General features: G+C 40.8%; 1 protein-coding gene across 1 annotated transcript in view; it reads right to left on the reverse strand.

Annotated features, from left to right (window-relative positions):
• The window catches only part of PSMD1 (proteasome 26S subunit, non-ATPase 1), a 74,828-nt gene that overhangs the window by 49,826 nt on the left and 5,478 nt on the right, over nt 1–19,524 (reverse strand). The window contains exons 6-16 of the mRNA XM_069865117.1: nt 18,541–18,684; nt 17,493–17,719; nt 16,134–16,194; nt 13,580–13,708; nt 12,337–12,425; nt 11,590–11,668; nt 10,639–10,812; nt 9,336–9,447; nt 8,504–8,700; nt 7,821–7,916; nt 7,242–7,306 (exon numbers count right to left, since the gene is read on the reverse strand). Coding sequence (XP_069721218.1) covers nt 7,242–7,306; nt 7,821–7,916; nt 8,504–8,700; nt 9,336–9,447; nt 10,639–10,812; nt 11,590–11,668; nt 12,337–12,425; nt 13,580–13,708; nt 16,134–16,194; nt 17,493–17,719; nt 18,541–18,684 — 1,373 coding nt within the window. The remainder of the gene's footprint in view (nt 1–7,241; nt 7,307–7,820; nt 7,917–8,503; nt 8,701–9,335; nt 9,448–10,638; nt 10,813–11,589; nt 11,669–12,336; nt 12,426–13,579; nt 13,709–16,133; nt 16,195–17,492; nt 17,720–18,540; nt 18,685–19,524) is intronic.

Consider the following 19,524-nt stretch of genomic DNA (forward strand, 5'->3'; position numbering starts at 1 on the left):
TCTGGAACCAGATTACAGTGTGATCACATCCACACACAGAGCGATCACAGCAAAAATAAATTAAAAGCATCATTTGCAATGTAGGAACCAGCCTTTATGAGGAATAACCCCAAGTGTCAAAAGAGCACAGCACCATTCTTGAGGGGCTATTTCCCAGCAGCCAGAAAGTAAGAAGCAGCCATCTTTGAAATCTATCCTGCTACTTAAATCCCTGCTGATTAAACAAAAACTATTCACACAGCAGGCTGCAATCATCTACTTTCAGCAACAACTTAAATTTTCTGTTTCCAGCAGGAGCAGCCAGCTCACAGCATCTGGAAAGAGCAAGAGGTAACTTAGTTCTCTTCTGTCTGACTCCGTTCTTGTCAAGTCTGCAGTGAGCAATGACATAAAGAGCAATTTGCCGTAAGTGTCCCATGGAGAACAATTCCAAGACCTCTTCGTAATCAGTGGTTAGACTCTACCAACAGGAAATCCTTGAAAAAGCCTCACCCAAGAAAGATGTATTTTGTCAAGCCAGCACACATTTCTCCGTTTTAGTAACCATAAATAGAAGTGCAACATGTTCCAGTTACTGAATTTAGTCAGCAACAATAAAAACCTCAATCACCAGGACTAATGACTAGTCAAAAATCTAGTCTTCCTACAGAGAAAGGAAACTTCTCCATAGGCAGGAACTCATCATCAAGAAAATATATACATTCCATTTAATGCTCTAAGTGTAAAAGAAATTGTTTGTCCACTGACAAAGCACACAAGCTGAGAATTCAGGAAATGGTCTTGGAAAGCATAAGGACAGAGAGACGAAAGCTGAAGAGAAGAACTGTGAAATAAAAAGACAACAAAAGGGATGGCAGAGTTCTTGTTTTAGCAACTGTATCTACAAGAGCTGACCTGAACAGACATTACGTTCATTAGCAAGGCATCACTGAAAAAGAGTGTCGCTGCAAGCTACTGTAAGAAAGCATGAGCTTGTTGTATGGTAACTAGCAACACCACTGCTTGTGTGGTACTGACAGGCAAGACAAGATGCTCAGGACTGCATCCACGAGCATTACCTTTTAACTAACACAAATATATTAATTATATTTTTACCTGCTGGTTCTGAAGTCAAAGTATTTTTACAGCTTCCAGTTTCCTTCATGAAGATAGCAGCCTACGTAATAATTGATAAAAAGTCTGCAGTCACTTTCTACGAGAACACATGACTTTTTTTTACAAGAGAAAGGCGTCATGCACTTCCCATTTTACTAAAAAGAGAGACACGCCTTTCCCTGGAGTGAAATGCTCTCAATTCTTTCAGAATCTGACCAAACCAAGCACCTGGCCAGCTCTATGGCCTCTATCGACTACATAAAATAATAACTTACATAGTTACCTAGGTCATTTTTCCTCCTTATCACAGAGACTTATCTGGCACATTTCATTTATTTTTAAACTACTAGATAAGCAAGAAGAAAAGTCAAAGCTGATCTGCAATTTACAGGCTCTACGGGAAGAAAAACATTTTAGAAAAACAACGGACGAGTACTGGGGGTTTATTGTTTAGTTATTTAAAATACATTAGGAGATGTTTAGTCAGTGAGTTAATGTTCTGGCTACCTCTAATTAAAAGTTATAGCACAGATGTGGATGTAGGGACTACCTATTAACATATCCACCTCAGCAGTCTTGAAGAAAATGTAGCCTGAAGCATAACAGAATGAATGCCCTGAAATGCAAATAAAGGGAATACCTTAAAAAAAACTAACAAACCACGCCAAAACCAAACAAACAAGACCCCAACCTTTAAGCCACCCTACAAAAGAGAGATGAAATTCAACTCAGCTGTGGTAACTAAATATATTTCATTAAATCAGTTCCAAACCCTCTAGAGGTTCTATAAGCTGCAAGACTTCAGTTCCACTTCCATCATTTGGTATTCTCAGAGCGTGAAACTCTTCCACACCTGGCCATACTAGTATCAATTTATTCAAATGCATCAAAATGCAGTTGAAAATTACAACATTAAGCAGAAGCCAAGGCACTGAGAAGAGTGATGCTGTAAAGCATACAAGAGGGACACTGATTTCTTACAGTGCTTCACAGAAAAAGGCATTTTCCTACTCTGAAAAAAATGGAGAAATCCACAGCACTGCAAGGTGGTATAAGGAAGCAAAAGCGTTACTCCCTAAATCATCTTCTAGGTTGGCATATGTAACATCAGCCTTAAAAGGTAAAGTAATACAAGCACAGTAAACCTGGTGAAGACATAGTGAACAACCTGGGGCACTGGAGCCCAAAGAGGCAGGATGCTCGCCAGAGCTCTTCTGGCTCTTTTCCTTGCAACTGGGAGCCAGGAGTCTCAGAGTTCTGGACAGTTCTCAGGGCTGACTTAGTATTGCCATGAAACATTAGATTTCTTTCATCATATTGATAAAGATGGCCACGTACAACTGCTAAGAAGCACTCCTTTGTTCCACTTCCCCCTTGGCTCCCTAGGCAACCATTAACATGGCAAAAACAAGTCAGGAGAGGAGCAGCTTCCATATTTTTCCTTTGACATCTAACACCAGGGTGTCTGCTGCTACTGTCCATTCCCACAAGAAACTGTTTTCTCCAGTTGCAAAGAAAGGCTCTTGCCCTGCAGAACAGGAGAGGAAGCTTTTTCATTTTTAAGTAGGAAGCTAGTTGCAAAAACAGGAAAGATGGTTTATTGAAATGTCCACTGCTACCCTTATTTTTAATAATTCACATCAAATCTTATTTGTCTAACCACATCTACAATTCCTTGCATCCAGGACTGAGGTCCTTTCCAACCTCTGAAAATCAACATCACGCTCTTAAAAATGAAGAGCTTCTTGCTCTCTGAAGGATCTTCTTTACAAACGTTCTAGATGGGCGATAGCAAGTCATTAAAACCTGCAAAAAAATATTAGCTTTTTTGTTCTGCAAGATGCGCATCAATGGCCCCTAATAAAATCCAACAGGAAGTTTTTGCCACCCAAAAAAAAATTATTTAAATGCTCAAGGAATCTCAGCATTTTTTACAACAATTTGAATCTTCAGTTGCTGAACAAATTCAAGTGTTTGGTCAGACAACCAATTCAGTTACAAATTGCAATGCTTAAAATGTTTACTTAGTCAAAAAGCCTTAGTGTCTATAATCTGAGAAAGTGAAAATATTGTTCTGGAATTAGAGGTGTTGGGGGTGAACTAGACTGGTTCCACTCCCTCTTCTCATGCACGCTGTCATTTAGTGATCTGAAATTTTTAGCTATAACCTTACAGGCTTATTACAGGCACTACAGGCAATATTTCTAGGCCCTAAAGGACAAGCGGTTTCCTGAAGGAATGCTTTGGAGTTTTCAGCAGGGTATAAGCTAGCCTGAAGAAACCATCTTAGACTTAAACCAATTGTATTAATTTACTTATCCGTGTAGACGTTCCAGTTTACAGCAGGAAGTTCAAATGCTGCAATTTTCAAAAGCTCTCATGCAATTCAAGGCTCTGAGCCCTGCTTCCCAAAGCTATTAAAATATCATGCATATAAATAGCCTAGAACAAAGATAAAACAATAGCAGGGAAATAATTAAAGCAAAATATCGTAGCGTATTGTGTGAAGCTATTAATGTATCTGTGCAATCTGATGGTATGATTACAATTTTCATTAGAAGTCAGGTCAGTTTTGCAGAGATGCCAAAGGACTTTTCCAATGCACTACAGTTTGGTCAGTGAAGACGCACAGGTCTAGCTTCCAATTTCAGATCATCAGGTAAAGGCATTTTCAAATCCAAAAACGACTTCAGTAAAAGTCTAAGGCTTCTTCTGATTACAATAAGATTATTTTTTTTTTTACTATTTCTTTCACTGAAAGGCATCCTCATTCTCTCGACCAAGAAAATTGAATAAGACAAAGATAAAATAGATTGGAGGGTAAAAAAAAACCCTTGTAATCTTTCCTATGCAAGATTTAGCAAGCAGGTATGTTTTTCACCAAGCTCCTCTTCTTCACAACCAACGCACTGAAAAAGTCACTGGTATAGATCACATTAGGGTGACCGTTAGCCTTGTACTCAATTATCCAGAAGATCTGCCATGTGCCTGCTGGATAAAGGTAGGTTGTCAGAGTTAAAGAAAACAAACTGTCCAAGTCTTCCTGGAACAAAATCCAAGTATCTGACCTGTGTTTGCTTTAAAACAAATATATAGCCTTCAAATATCAAAGGCTATGTAAACACAAAGAACACAAAAGCAGGAAATATTACTATTCCACTTGCATCATCCTAAAATGAAGAACTGAACATAAGCCAGGCAGAGTTTTCTGTGTTTGAGTTGCCTGCACTTATCAGACGAGACTACACCTTCCTTTCGGGGCTCTCTAGAGGCTGTGTTATTCCCTCTCCTACCCTTAGCCGTTTCCCAACAATATTGTATCAAGGCAGAAGCAGCTTCCCAGAACTTACCTCCCTATACTTTTTATTCACCTGGACTTAACAACTGCTATGGCAGCACTGCATCCTTTTAGTTCATGCTTTCAAGCACTGCTGCATCTCGCATTAAACCTTCTCCCTAACCAGATTTGTTATATCTATAAAACATCTATCCCCTCATTTCATATATACACTTAAGTGTTTAGGTACACTGCAGCATTATTCTAACATACAATATAAAAATAAAGCTGACTGCATAAACCAATCACATCTAATTCTGCAAAGCAAAGATCAATTCATGACCTAAAGTGGTAAAAATCTAGATGAAAATAATTCTTTCCATTTTTAAAAAGTAAAACACTTCAAATTTATTATGCTTTCCATCTCACTGTAATAGTCTTAAAACACAAAAAAAGGCTGACCAGAAATCACAAGCAACTTAAATGCTGTTTTCCAACAGCCATCATAAATATTTTATAAACCACTTTAGTAGAAAGAAGGACTAATACATAAACATCAACAACAAGGTAAGTTTGCTGTCTATGATCACTGGGAAAAGTATCCAGACGGAGAGAACAGAGACACATTACAGTAGCCAAGTCAATACATCACGTCTCTTCTTGCTGTTGCACACTATAGCTTCTTGCACAGCCCTGCACCCACGCTGCAATCTCCAAACTTCTCAAGCTTTACTCACACCTCTATCATTCTACAATAACATTTTACTTGTCTCCCGTAAGAGGAGACAGAAGATATAAAAGATATAAAAAGTGTCAGATTTTTACACTGCACTGTTTTGACTATCTTGCTGGTTGTGAAGAGGAACAAAGGAAGACAACAGCACTCTTGCACTAGAGCATTTTCTGATAATTTAACACAGTGGCACAAAAATCATCAGTTGCAAAATACGTAACTGGTGCCTAATTTTTGCGAGGCACTAAGCTGGGGGGGGAGTCATTCCCAGTCCTACTGTCAGCAAGCTGTGCTTCTGATCCCCAGCCTCAGATTGCTTCTAAATAGTCAACAAAACTAGAATTAACAGCAATAACACTGCTGTAGGAAGTAGGAAGAAAACTGAACACTCCTGTAAGTGCATTTTAACGTTTTTTAAGTAATCTGAAAAGATAAAAGGTACTGCAGTTACAACTCCTCCCAACTGACACTAATTTTAACAGAGAAGTAATAGGTTGTTTTCACTTGATACGTTAAAGAATATACACAAGCCCTTTGCCTCCAGAAGCCAGTGACCATCAGCTAAAATGTTTTAGTTTTAGCTAAAAAACCAAGTGCACCAAGTATGGTAGACACTGGAATGTACAAAATGTTCCCCTCTTTTATGCAACCAGGTACCCTGTACACCAACTGTACCCCTCTGGGAAGGGAAGAGGCACCACTGCGGAGCAGATCGAAGAGTCAAAGATGATGCCACTCATTCTCTCATTGCTGGATATGAAGGGAACAGGCCCAGAACTGTCCTACCTCAACAAGGTCCCAGCACACAGTAAATGGTTTAGCTCAGAGCCTTGCAAGCTTCTCGTTTTGGTAGGAGCTATCAATGTCCAATTATGTTTGGCATTTGCTGCTAAGAAAAATTACACTCAAATCAGAGATCAGAAGTGCTTTGTCACAACCTGTGTGGAAAAAAAGATGCCTGAAACTATGGAAGTCCTGCATGGAATTTTCCTTCTGTACACAGATGCAGAAGCCAGTTAAATAGACCCTTTGGCTTCAGGAAAGACACAGATCACTACACAGCAAGGAATGATCTGTGCTTACTGCAAGCAAGAGAGCAGAAGCTCTTGGGAGACATCTGCTGCCTACAGAGAGAATTAGTTCTGTTTGTAAACTGTCTTTAATTGAAGTCAGAATATGCTACAGAATGGAACAGAGTAATTTCTACATGAGGGACACCTTGGTTAACAACAAACTGACCGGTCATATCAGTAACTCAATTTTTTAACGCCAGCTTTAAGTACTACTTACCCTGCTTTTTGGGATGAATCTACAGACTGCCCCTAATCCAAAGAACATGCAAACAAAGATTTTTATATTACAGTCCTGAACCCAAGCATGCACTACCTCCTTTCAGACGCACTGAAAGGCTGCGGCTTGACTCAGTGCTTGGATTACACAGGTTACTGTTTTAATAGATGCAAGCGTAGTCCTTGGGGAGCCTTCTAATTCCCCATTCTAATTAAAAAACCCAAAAGCCCAAGCACCTCTTGACTAAGGAACAACAGAGCGCTACAGAATACCAGTTCAGCAACAGATTTCACTTTACAGAACCAAACCAAACATGACTGTTAGAGGACAGCCTTATGTTACCAAAACATAAGCCAAATAACCTGTCAGGATTTAACAGCAGATACTTAAAAAACAAAACACACTATTCCAACATCCTACTTCAGGTCCTTGTTACCGAAGTCATAACCTCCAGGAATGTTTTAGATAGCAATTAGGCAGACATATTTGTCTGAGTACAGCTGCCTTTAAGAGGCCTAGCACAAGCACCATATATTTAATTTTTAATTGACTCTCAATCCTACAAATATTAATTTTTCATTCTATTTGTCAACTTTGTCTAACTCTATTCAGACAATTAAGCCATAAGTCTGGAAACCTACAGAAAGGCTCATTAAGCATCTCCTGAACATTAGGAAAGGCTTCTAATTCTGAGCCAAGTTCTATTCTCTCTCAATTTCTTGACTTTTCAATCTCCACTCAGTTAGAAATTGAGTCATTTTGTGAAAGCAATAGCATACACATTTCCTGAAAATGTAACAGACGTCCAATTAAAGGCTGTAGAACTGACCAAGGAAGACACAGTACCTGAACAGAATGAAACCAAGTGACTCAACAGCTGCCCGCCTCACGTCATCATTCACATCACTCACCTACAAAAGGGAAAACAGGACATTGAGAATATGGTTAAAACACTCGAGAACTCCACAACATTTCAGGCCAGGTGTCAGGCACACAAGTTAATCAAGGATTACAGAGTTAACAGTCTCATTCAGCCGTAGCTGAAACAACCTCACCCTCGTTCATACACCGAGTGAAAGCTGAAAAGAGCACAGACCTCATCTTTCACAGCTCTAGTTATTTTTCCCCAGATTGTTACACAGAACACTCACTGCAAATCCACTACCAACTACTTCAGGAGCATGTTTTACTTTAACCGGTTTCTTTTTTTGTGATACTAGGTTGAATATTCTCTTGCTGAAAGTCCACTTATCCTAATGTCACAGCACCCTGTTATTAACATTCACAGTACCTAGAAAGGCTTTCACCACTTCACAGTCTCTGATTTGGGGCAGAACATTAACACTGTGGACACAAAGCCTGTCAAAGCAATGTGCTTACCAACACAAATGTCTTGATACGTGCTCCTAAGCCCACAGTACTTACAGCCACATGCAGTAGGCGTCTGATAGCCTTGTTGTTCCCTGAGCCACAGTATGCCATAGCAACAGTGTACATGCCAGAACGACGGAGAATCGGATCCTGGAAAAGAAAGCATCAATATTTAACATCCATCTAAACAGGGACTTGGTAATTCTGACTTTGAATCTGTTCCAGGCTTGGAATCTGCAAACAGGTAGCCTCACTGCTTAATCATTTATTAGGGATGAGTAACAGGATAATCAACAAAGCTGCGTCGTCAGTACCAATTTCAGGGGGAAAGAAAGCTGCTATGCAACAGGCTGCCAAAGACAGTATCTGGCAGTTGTGTCATTCTGCTTCTTATTCACTATCTGCTACTGACCATTGACTGCTGCTAGATCCTTGAGAATGACCCACATACAGCAAGCCTTATCTGTCTTACCCATTACACCTGGTTCTGCTCCTTGCCGGTCACAAGACTATGGAGACTGAATATGAAGCTAACTAAAGCAGTACACAACTGAGCACCATTTTTCTTATACTTTTGATCAGAGCGAAGCAATCTGTGAAACTGCCCCACTTCAGACCTACGTAAGAACTTCTCTGGTTCGAAACAGCCATCCCACCATAGTTGGAGATTTCACAAAAGAACAGGAATGTCATCCGTGTAACAAAAGGGTCAGGGATTAAGTCACAGCTAGACTTACCTTATCTCTGCAGAGACTCTCAATGAGAGCATCTGCCTCCTCCATCCTCCCATACATGACCAGAGCAATTCCAACTGCAAGGCCTCGCAAAATCTTTTCATGCTGGGTTTCCTGTGCATAGCCAACCATGTCCTCAATAGCCTGAGCATTTTTAGATCCCAACATAACCAATCCCAGTGCCAGGCCAGCTGCCTCACCTGCACAGCATAGAAAAGCAAAACGATTAAGCAAACTCCCTCCCTAGAAGCAGTAAATATGATATCTAGAGAATCGTGCAAGATGTAGGCCAACAGATCGCTTCTGGACAACACCATGCCCAGCTCATTATTCACGGTCAGCAGTGCTTATGATAACCTAACCAGCCACAACTTAACTTATTGCTTCTCTATCAAATTCAATTTTCTCTTCTTGGGGTCAAGAGCTTCTGAGACAATTTTCCCGTAACCCCTGTCAATACAGCAGTAGCCCTGACAAGCTTCTCCAAACCCATCTCTCAGCCAAAAAGGGCACATGGCTCTGGAGATCAATCAGACTAAATAAAATGCACACGACAATGGAAAGAACAGAGAAAAATAGACTGTTTATAGACCTAGCATGTCTCACCAATATTCAGCATGGTGCCACAGACCGGTCCTGACAGGACCTCTGAACATTAGTGTCACATAACTAGAGAACCGTGCTGACTGGGAAAAGGTCAGTAAATAAAACACAGCTAAGGCAATCTAGAAGCGACCTATATTAACAAGAAACATGAAAAAAAAACCCCATCAAAAAAACCTAGATGCCTGATAAGGCCTCAGATGGTTATTTGCTTTGGAAGTACAACATTTACCTGTCACTGCATCATCCTGGTATAGATTTGTTTTCAGCAAATCGTACACATCCTGACGTGCTGTCCCCATGGCAGCCAGGCCCAAACCCAAGCTGCCACCATGTCGCACAATCTAGAGAAGCATATGCAAGTTCAGTCATCATAAAACAGGGAACAGTACGTCTTCAGCTGAAATAAACATCTTACCATCTATATAAAGCAGCAAATCATTAGCCCCAAACCACCCATAACGATCACTTGACCTGTCAGAAATTCCACTTTCACTGTCTTGGGCAGTAACTGATGAAAGAGGCAGAAAAAGGAATAAGAATGACAGTTCAAAAGCCCATAGACAACAAATATTGGAAGCTTTTCTCATAGCACAAGAGAATTTCTAGTGTCTTTATGGTCTTTTTCCCCTCTGAATGATTTATATAGTACCATAAATCTGTGTCATGTGTAAAAATTGATGCTTAGGAATACTTTCAAATAGAAAGGTCAATCAGTAGGCATTTAAACAAACTACATCCTCTTTTGTTCTAACAACAGATACAGGAAAGGCGACACATTTGCAATAAGATGAGTGAGATCCATTCACAGCGTTTTTAAAGAAGCCGTCTGAAACCTCTCAAAGAGAAGAAGGGAATGTGCTGGGAAAATACTAATCCATCCCTAACTTAAAAGGAGACTTCTCAGAGATGTCTACAAACAGTAAGTGCTGAAGTAAATCCCTTCTTTCTGAATAAGATGCATCAAACCCACAGGGCTGCAGAAGTATTTTGTGGCTTACTTCTTTGACAGCTAAACCATAAACAACAACAGTGCCTGAATACTGCAAGTGTCCTAGCAAAAGCAAAGCAGGTGTACATAGTAAGAAAAATGAAGCTAGATTCACTGCCAAATATGTAAGAATTTCCTAAAAATTCTACGTAAACCTTGCGCAATAGGTTGTTAAAACCAAACTTTATATTTAAGACCTACAGGAGGTGTAAGCATAATGTCAGGGGAGGTTTAGGCTGAACATTAGGAAAAAAATTTTCACGGAAAGGGTCATTGGGCACTCAAACAGGCTGCCCGGGGAGGTGGTTGAGTCACCTTCCCTGGAGGGGTTTAAGGGACGGGTGGACGAGGTGCTGAGGGACATGATTTAGTGATTGATGGGAATGGTTGGACTCGATGATCCGATGCGTCTTTTCCAACCTGGTCATTCTATGATTATAACTGTCACAGTCTAGGTTACCTCTAACCCCCACTGATAAACCAGCTGGCAGCCCTCTGATAATTCCCAACAAAACAAAGGTTTGTGCCTGAATCCGGTACATACATCATTACTGGCATTCTTCAGCTGATTCAGCAAGTAGTCAATGATGTCTCCACCGTGGTTAGCATGAATGAGACCCAAGGCATAGAGACCTCCGCCTTCCTGGTAGGCCGACCCTGGAGAAGTGTCCTTGGGTAAGTACGTTGCCATTAGCTGCAATGCTTCTTTCTCATGCCCCTGTATGTACAGCGTCCAGCGAGGAGGGAAGACAGTGGGAAGTGAAAGGTGAAAAAGCAGTGGATGCAAACACTTCACAATAATATTTAAACAAGTCAGGAGAAAACGCATTATTGCCACTACTTTCTCAACAAAAATCAGCCTTTCAGTGCTGTACAAACAGCAAAGAATTCTTCTGTACTGAGGTTTTATTAAGCACAGTACATGAGTACTCATCAATCAACTGGTCATTGATCTAAACCAGGACAGATTTGGCCTGAAGTTATTCAGGCATTCACTGAAGCATTTTAATGAGGGCTGACACACACAAAACTATTACAAAGACTTCTTGTCATTTCAAACCAGCTTTAAATATATCCCTCTCTGAATGAATTTGAAGAAAACAACCACTGCTTAGGTCACCATTCAAACTTACTGAAACTTCCTACAGTAAGGGCTTTGGTACTGTCCCAAATCCACTAAAGAAATATACACCTGCAGTTTTAATAGCTACGTAGCATTGACTCTGTTCAGCTCAAAGAGCTACAAAAAGCATTCTCTCTTTTAGCCATACTGACACTCAGGAAAACATGTCATAAACTACACAGGATATGAGACAAGACAGACTGGATAAAGCACAGCTTTTCTTTAGTACAAAGACACAAACTGTTACAGATGTGCTTTGAAATAAACTAGGTTAACTACAGCGCAGGCATCATTCAGAATCCCCACTTCAATGTTTCCAGTTTCACAAGTCAAGTATTTATATTGAACGGTGGGAAATGAATGCAATGGTACCTTGTGTATAACACCCAAGCTTGCAGTAGCAGTAAACTTAGCCCAGTTAGTGGCCCTGGCCAGCCACTCCAAATTGTCTCTGGAAGACGAAAAGAAAAAGGTTATACAAAGTTTTTCATACAGTCCGTTCCTTATCCTGCAAGCAGGGTTTCACAGTGCTAAAGACTGCTTTCAAATATGAAAGCAGGTCCAGAAAGCAAGAAGGCTAATCAAATTTCCACGTTATACCCGTGCCCTCTTTATCAGCCGTGACTTTTGGCTGGTTGTAGTCAAGCTTATAGATACTGGTGAACTGAGTGAAAGACAGAGAACTGCTCAATAAGCAGCCCATCAACTCCCTGGAAGAAATTCTAGCAGTTTCTGGAGCTTTCCTCAAGTCCCTGGTAGGGCAGCCCTGACATTTCCCTTCCAAGAGTCATTCATCAGCACTGTCAGTGTCTACCAAAAAAGATGCATCATCTCAGAAATTCTCCAAGCAGTAAACAAAGGGAACAGAAATTCTATATCTCCAGCCTCCGAACTGCTCATGTGGTTAGCACACAAATAAATCCAGTTTGTAAGGACAGACGAAAAATAAACAATTTGAGCTCCCCTCTGCCTCCACATAATTTTTCAGACCCTTTTATTCTTCTCCTTAAAGCCATCTACCTTCTGCAGCCACCCTTTTTCAAGTATCAAGCTAATCAAGGCAACAACATTGTTCAAACACCTCTAAATGACATTGGAGCTTCCTTGCCATAGATTTACCTAAGGAACTGGTCACTGGTTGTACCACAATGCATAAAGGAATTTGCTATAACCGTTGCTGTATGACACACGGAATTCCGCACTGCATCCTGAAAGAACAAAAACAATCAGTATCACCAGTCAGCACAAGATACACCATAGGTCACTTAACATGCTTGCCAGTACACTAGAAAAACTGATTGCAATTATGCTCAATTTAACCTGCAACTTCCCTTTAATCAAAGTTAACAGATCATTAATATATTCTAACATATTCTCAACCCATCTTTCCAGTGCAAACCAATCCTTTCCGTGAGTTCAACTGCAGCTTAACCAGAGAACCTGCCCTTCTGGTTCCCAAAACTGAGCACTGCAAAGTGCTTCTTCCCAACATTTTCAAGCCTTCTCTGGAATACGACTCAGGATCACTCTCAAGCATTTAACCAGCAGAGGGGAAAAGTTTTTCCAGCACATCTGAACTGCCTCATGAAACAGGTGAACCCACTGACAAGCACCCACTACCTTTTTTCCTGATGATGTGCATCTCATTTCACATATAGAAAACTTCTTCTATGATTTCTAATGATCCTTTCACTTAAGAAAATCTATTTGTCCATAAGTTTTCATTTGCCCAACCTTGAATAACACCTTCCAAAACAAAACCAGTTACTCAATTCACTAGCACTGCCTACGTCACCTTAAGAGTTTTATCTTCAATATGGAAAACCAGTCTCTGAGCACACATCAGGATTTCTTTAGCCAAGCTGATGGCATGGTCTCACATGACACCTCAACCAAGATACTGTAACCTACAGTCCTAGCTGACTCCCTCCCTCCCCAACCAGCAGCATTTGCAATGGATCAGCCATGGAGCTGGAGGATGAGTTCATTCATCTTACTGACCAGTCGGAAACCAAATCCATCAGGAAAAGAGGAGAGAAAATAATTAGTTTCTATAACCAATCATAGGGGGAAAAAAAAAAAATCATCATGCTAACAGCAACCTGTCATTAAGTCATCCTAGCTGTAAACTGAAAGAATCTGATAGCACGTCCTTCTTTGGGTGTGATCAGCTCTTCTTCAGCCTCACAGGATCAAGTTTTAAATGTTAATTTATCATGACTAAAACACAGATCTGCATCCTCAAAACCAAGGGAGGTCATGATAAAACATAAGACGTTGTAAAATAATAGCAACATGGTCAAAAAAAACACACTATGAATCAGATAAAGCCAAGACAACCATATCTAACAAAGTCTCTTACCTTTGTGTTTTTGAGGATCATGAGGTCCGTATTGTTGTTTCGTATTAAAAACTGGAGATGTAATTCAATGGCCATTTCCCCACTTAAAATCTTAATCATTTTTGAGATCTGGTCTTTAGGCTCTGGGTTCTTCACATACAAGCAAAAACAAACCAAAAAAAAAGCATGAGAATCCAACTACAGCTCTGTTAAAATATTATTCATGAGAAGTCATCCTGGTACTTTCTCACCACCATACTCCAAAATCTGTCACAGTTTAGAACTAAAAGGACATTGTGTCTGCCCTTGCTGCACAGCCCAACCTCCCAGATAAAGTCCCTTCGTGGGCAACAGTGCAGGTAGAAGAAAAGACTCTTCTTTATTCTTGTATTTTTTGTATTCTTTCACAGACAGCAAAAGGATATGAGTGACTTGATAGGATACTGTACAACCTGCCATTTGACCTTACAGAAGTAATGAGTCTCTTGCAAGAAATAACCAGTTTTGTGAACCTGTATCTCTGTGGAAGTTTTAATGAAGGGGACCACAAAGCCACAGCACTTTGCATGACCCTGCTGAGTTGCAGCATCATTCTTGTGAGCTACAGGCTTTATTCAGAACAATGGCCAGAAGCACTAGGAATCTCTAATGCATTCATCTTCCAGAGCTCTTTGAGAAAGCCACCTTCTTCCTTACAGTGGAACAGTTTCCACAGATTAAGTTCTAAAAGAAGTCCCTTCTGAAAGGGTGAAAAGTACACTGCAGCTCTTTGTACTGACATTGTTAGCTGGTCATACAGCAGTCAATCATGAGTAGTTCAGCACTTAAACTAATCCCCTCAATTATTTCTTTGTAGTCAGCTTTCTGAATTGTGGAAGATGAAGCTCAAAAATATTTTTAGCTATCGTTTTTATGGACTTGTCCCTTGGAGCAGTCAGCATGCCAGTGCAGCAGAAACTAATTCAACACACCTTTCCTGCACAAAAGCACTGTTTATAGATTCCTTGGTGGAGAAGACAGGTGATCCCTTTTGCTCTCCTTGTGGAATATAAATTCAAGAAAACGCTTCTGTTTGCCCTTTATTAAGTGATACGCCAGAATCTCTCAAGAGATTCACCAGGGGAGGAATAACCCCACGCACCAGTACAGGTTAGGGGCTGACGTGCTGGAAAGCAGCTCTGCAAAGAAGCATCTGAGAGTCCTCGTGAACACAAGGTGACCAGGAGCCAGCAATGTGCCCTCAGGGCTAAGGCAGCCAATGGTGTCCTGGGGTGCATTAAGAAGAGTGCAGCCAGCAGCTGAGGGAGATTATCCTGCCCCTCTACTCTGCCCTAGCGAGGCCATATCTGGAGTATAGTGTCCAGTACTGGGCTGCCCAATCCAAAAAAGAGAAAGAACTACTCGAGAGAGTCCAGCAGGTCACAAAAACAATGAGGGGACTGGAGCATCTCTCTTACAAAGAAAGGCTGAGAGACCTGGGTCTGTTTAGCCTGGAGCAGAGAAGACTGAGAGGGGATTTTATCAATATCTAAAGGGCAGGTGTCAAGAGGATGGGGCCAGACTCGTCCCAGCAGTGCCCTGTGACAGAACAAGGGGCAACAGCCACAAACTCCAACACAGGAAGTTCCACCTGAACATGAGGAAAAATTTCTTTACTGTGAGGGTGACAGAGCACTGGAACAGGCTGCCCAGAGAGACTGTGGAATCTCCTTCTCTGGGGATATTCAAAATCCGCCTGGACATGTCACTGTGCAACCTGCTGTAGGCAAACCTGTTTTAGCAGGTTACTGGATGAGCTCCAGAGGTCCCTTCCAACCCCAGTGATTCCGTGATTCTCAGGTCTAGTTTGCAAACATGCATCGTAGTGAAAAAGAAAAAAAAAAAAAAAGAAGAACTTGCTTAGGCTTTACTTTCCTCTCTAGCAGCACTTCATTTTCTCTAGCACTAGCTAGTCTATATGCTGAAATGCAACTGAACATGTGTGTTAGAAGTGAACTCATTTTCTCCAGTATTTAGGAGAAAAAAGTAAACAAAAGCATTCTCATCAGCTGTACCACCAACACAGCCACTGTGCAAGCCAGAGGAAACACCTTCCTCTCCTTCACAGAAAAGAAATCACATTACATCGGCATCCCCTCCTGCCAGTCCTGCAGAACAACTTCAGTTCTATCCAGACAGAACTACAGCTGGATTTCAGGAGAAAGAAAAAAAGAAAATGCATCAAGCTAATCAGTTGGCTAAGTTTCTCAGCAGCAGTCAAATCTCAGGCCCTTTCTTACGGAAGGAGTTAATTATTCCAATATCAACAAAAAGCAAACACATAAGCCAGACCATTCTGTTACCTTTTTTTGGGGGCTCAGTAATCCTACCAAAATCTACACACTATTCTCCCCCAGTATTCAGTATCCGAACTGCTTGACTTTCAGGCTGTCATTTGGTCCTCAGAGATCATCTGTCACCTCATCTCCAAGTGGAATTCCATTTTTCGTTGGCCAAATCAATTTATCAACCCCAGAGATTCAAAGAGAACACATAAGAAAAACTAAGCAAGGCATATTTTGGAAACAGCACTCACAATTTCTGCAGATTTCCCTGCACAAGTGCTTCCTGGTTTCTCTTCTCCTTCCATAGCATCGCTGAAATAAAATAAAAATGAAAAATGCAACCCAGTTTATCGTTTGTAACTAGTCAAGCATGGCAATTATGGCTGAACACAGTCCTGAAGGAGTAGCCTGGGATTTGGAGATCATGCCTGGAAACGGGACAAGGGCTAACTATCTGGAGACCACTGCTGAGAAGTAAACTCCTCCCACACACAATTTTCAGGGTACTTGAAGGCAAAGGGCCTGCAAACCTTACCCTCTCATTCCATCTGAAAGGACAACAAAAACAGAGATGCTTGTAGGGAATAAACAGGCAGAGACAAGTGAGAAAACAAGGTCAACAAACCAGGCAGCGAGGATAATTATAGACTCACCCACAAACCTTGAACTCATCGCTATTATGATGGATGCTAGAGTGTTGAAATGGAAATGAAACATATTAAGCTGGTTTTAGCACCTTGTCCTACTGCTTCACAATCAGAGTAATAGATTATTTTGTGACTTCCCTTTTTTTTCACTGGAAGAGATGAGTGTTTGCTCTGCCCATATAACTGATTCGACAGCATTTAGACCAAGTCCTCTCACCTGCACAAGCCCTAGTGTTTAACCAGCCCCGATTGAGGCAGCATTCTCCACCATGTGCTATCAAAGACAGTGCAAGGATCGGGCTGTGTTCAGATATGACCACTCTAGTGATTAAAGAGCAGATGGAACACAAAACTTCTTCCACACTGCCCCTGAACTGGGCAGCAGCCATAGAGGCAGCATTGTTTTTCTTAACAGCAGCTTTCTGCAGCTCAGATCAAGTGATCATGACCCCTGACCAAGTTTTAAACATGAAGGCTTTAATGGAATTCAGACTAGATTTGAACTAAGCTCTTTTTAACTGCAAGTACAAAAGGGTTTACAACACTATAGTATCACCCCAGTGAGCTCAATTCCCCTACAAGTGGGTAGCAGACCGCAAGCTGTGACGCGGAACCAAACTTGCACAGAGCTGCGATGAGATTTTTTTGCCTGAACTCAGCAACATCAGAGCATTCCCAAGCAGTTCACTGTGGCTTAATGAACCACTGCTCACTAGCTGAGCCACAGGAACTTCTCCATGCTTACCTCAACCACAACGCAAATGCATTCTTCCAAACACCAGTGGATTCTGGTAATACCCAATTTTGCCCTGAGAAAATAGCACAACTTGTCTGTAACACAGACTTAAATGAAGGGGAGCAACTCAGCTGCTTGAAATGAGCATCCATGCACAGAAGAGGAGGGTCTATTAGAGCAGGTCTGTAATCAAACAATCAAGCATTTTCTCATGCCTATCTCCTCACCTGTCTTTCTCCGATCCAGGGACGGTGCCGGTGTTGGTGGATCCAGGCACAGAGGCAATGGGAGTGCCAACCGTGCGGAGGTTCTGGATCACAGAAGACAAGAACTGCTGGCTAGCACTTTCATACAGATCAAAGCAAATTTGGTAGGCCATGAGAAGGTTATCTTCCTTCACCAGTTTTTCCAAGATGTCACTCACAGCCTGTGGGTCATCCAGGAATATCAGGCACTGAGCAGGAGGAACAGAAGAACAGAAATAAAGTCAGGAGAAGACATTATATACTTCAGAAACAAAAACCAACACTATCTAAGGCCACGCTCCATTCTCTCCCCTCCCTTATCTGCTGCTTCCACAGAACACCCCTTTAAAATAAGAAAAATTCTCTTAATATTAATTAATATTAATGTTTCAGGAGTTTTCATAGGTCTGTTTAAAAATGAGATCAAGCATTACAAATCAGAGAAACAACATTCAAACCTTCCTATTTCTGCAGCTTTATCTTTGGAAGCTGACAACATTGTCCTACTAAACACAGTAATTTCAAAAGCACATTAAAAAAGCATCAACCATTTTGTAGGGATGTCTCAGCTAAAACGGAACAGGCATAACACTCTTGAATCACATGTACACAGCACACCAAGATGGGTAAAGGCCTGTGAACATCTGTGAAACTTCATAACTGGTTGTCCAATCACCTTCAGACAACGCCTTACCAAAACCCAAAGCACTGTAAACTTTCTTTTGAGGAACAAATAAAATTCCAAGGGGTGAACCTACCATTTGATACTCCCTCACAGGCTTGAAATATTCTGTCAGTGTTGTCTACATCCCCAAACTGCCTTTGAACATGTTTCTTTCTCTATAAACTGAGCAAATGTGCATCTGTTTTTCAAGCTGATCACACTGTGATGCTTATTTAAAGCACACAACCAGGGAAGGATACTCCATTGAACTGAATAAAAACCAAAAATCACGTAGATGTCAAGTCAAATAAATCTAAAGAAAAACAACTTTTGATTGATCTTTAAACATCACTCTGAAAAGTTTACCTGGCACACGTTGATGAAGTCTGGTTTCTCCAGATTCATGTAGATTTTAACTAGAACCCTTAAGACTTTATTACGGAACTGTTTATTCTGCATCAAAGACATACAGAGCTTCAAGCTGTAGGCTAGCATCCCAGGAACATCGTTCTGAAATAAAATTCAGGGATATCAAGACTAGGTTTGGACTGACAAGCAGGATTTAGAAATCAAAATAACACGACTTTCACTTTCAGTTATAAAAAGCAGAGCAAAAGACATGTACATATAAACCTTCACTGTTTCCTTTCCCATTTCAGAAAAGCTTATATGCAGGTTTATTGCAGTTTAAAGAAGAAAATACTACCAAAAACGTACAGGACCAATGACTAATTCAGTAGTTAAAACATGCAAAAAGATTCATTTAGAAGTTCAATACCTATTTGCCTTTCTTCACCTTTCTTGTTTGAATAATCATTCTCAAATGCAGTGGAATTCACTGCACTAACATAAAATGTCAGCAAAACAAACCACGCACCAAGAAAATATCCCCAACACGCCTATTTCTTGTTAGACAGAGGACCTGATTGAGTTACTAGACTCTAGAAAGGTAATTTGAAATGAGGGATTTATAATGGGCAATTAAGTTAATAAATACACAGAACGGCAAACAAAACAGAGAAAGCAAGATTGTCTTACCATTCCCATATACAGAAATGGGAGACATGCAAAAACATGAGAAAGCTGTAAACTGAGAAGTGGTAACATTTAAAGAATTTAAACCATGTGTCTGGCATACGATCGCAACAATGCAGCATAACAAGGTTACACAGGCACGCTTCTCTCACTGCCATTACTAAACAACATGACCTAGACCTACCTTAAACTGTTCGCAAAAGATGTTTAAGCCAGGCCACGCTACCTTGCTGTCAGGGCAGGCTAAGACTGCACACAGACACTTACTGAAAATTAAAGCAGCTTACCCAGCTACTTGATTTTTTTTATTGTTTT

Source organism: Phaenicophaeus curvirostris, chromosome 10, assembly GCF_032191515.1.
Source record: "Phaenicophaeus curvirostris isolate KB17595 chromosome 10, BPBGC_Pcur_1.0, whole genome shotgun sequence".
Classification (NCBI taxonomy): domain Eukaryota; kingdom Metazoa; phylum Chordata; class Aves; order Cuculiformes; family Cuculidae; genus Phaenicophaeus; species Phaenicophaeus curvirostris.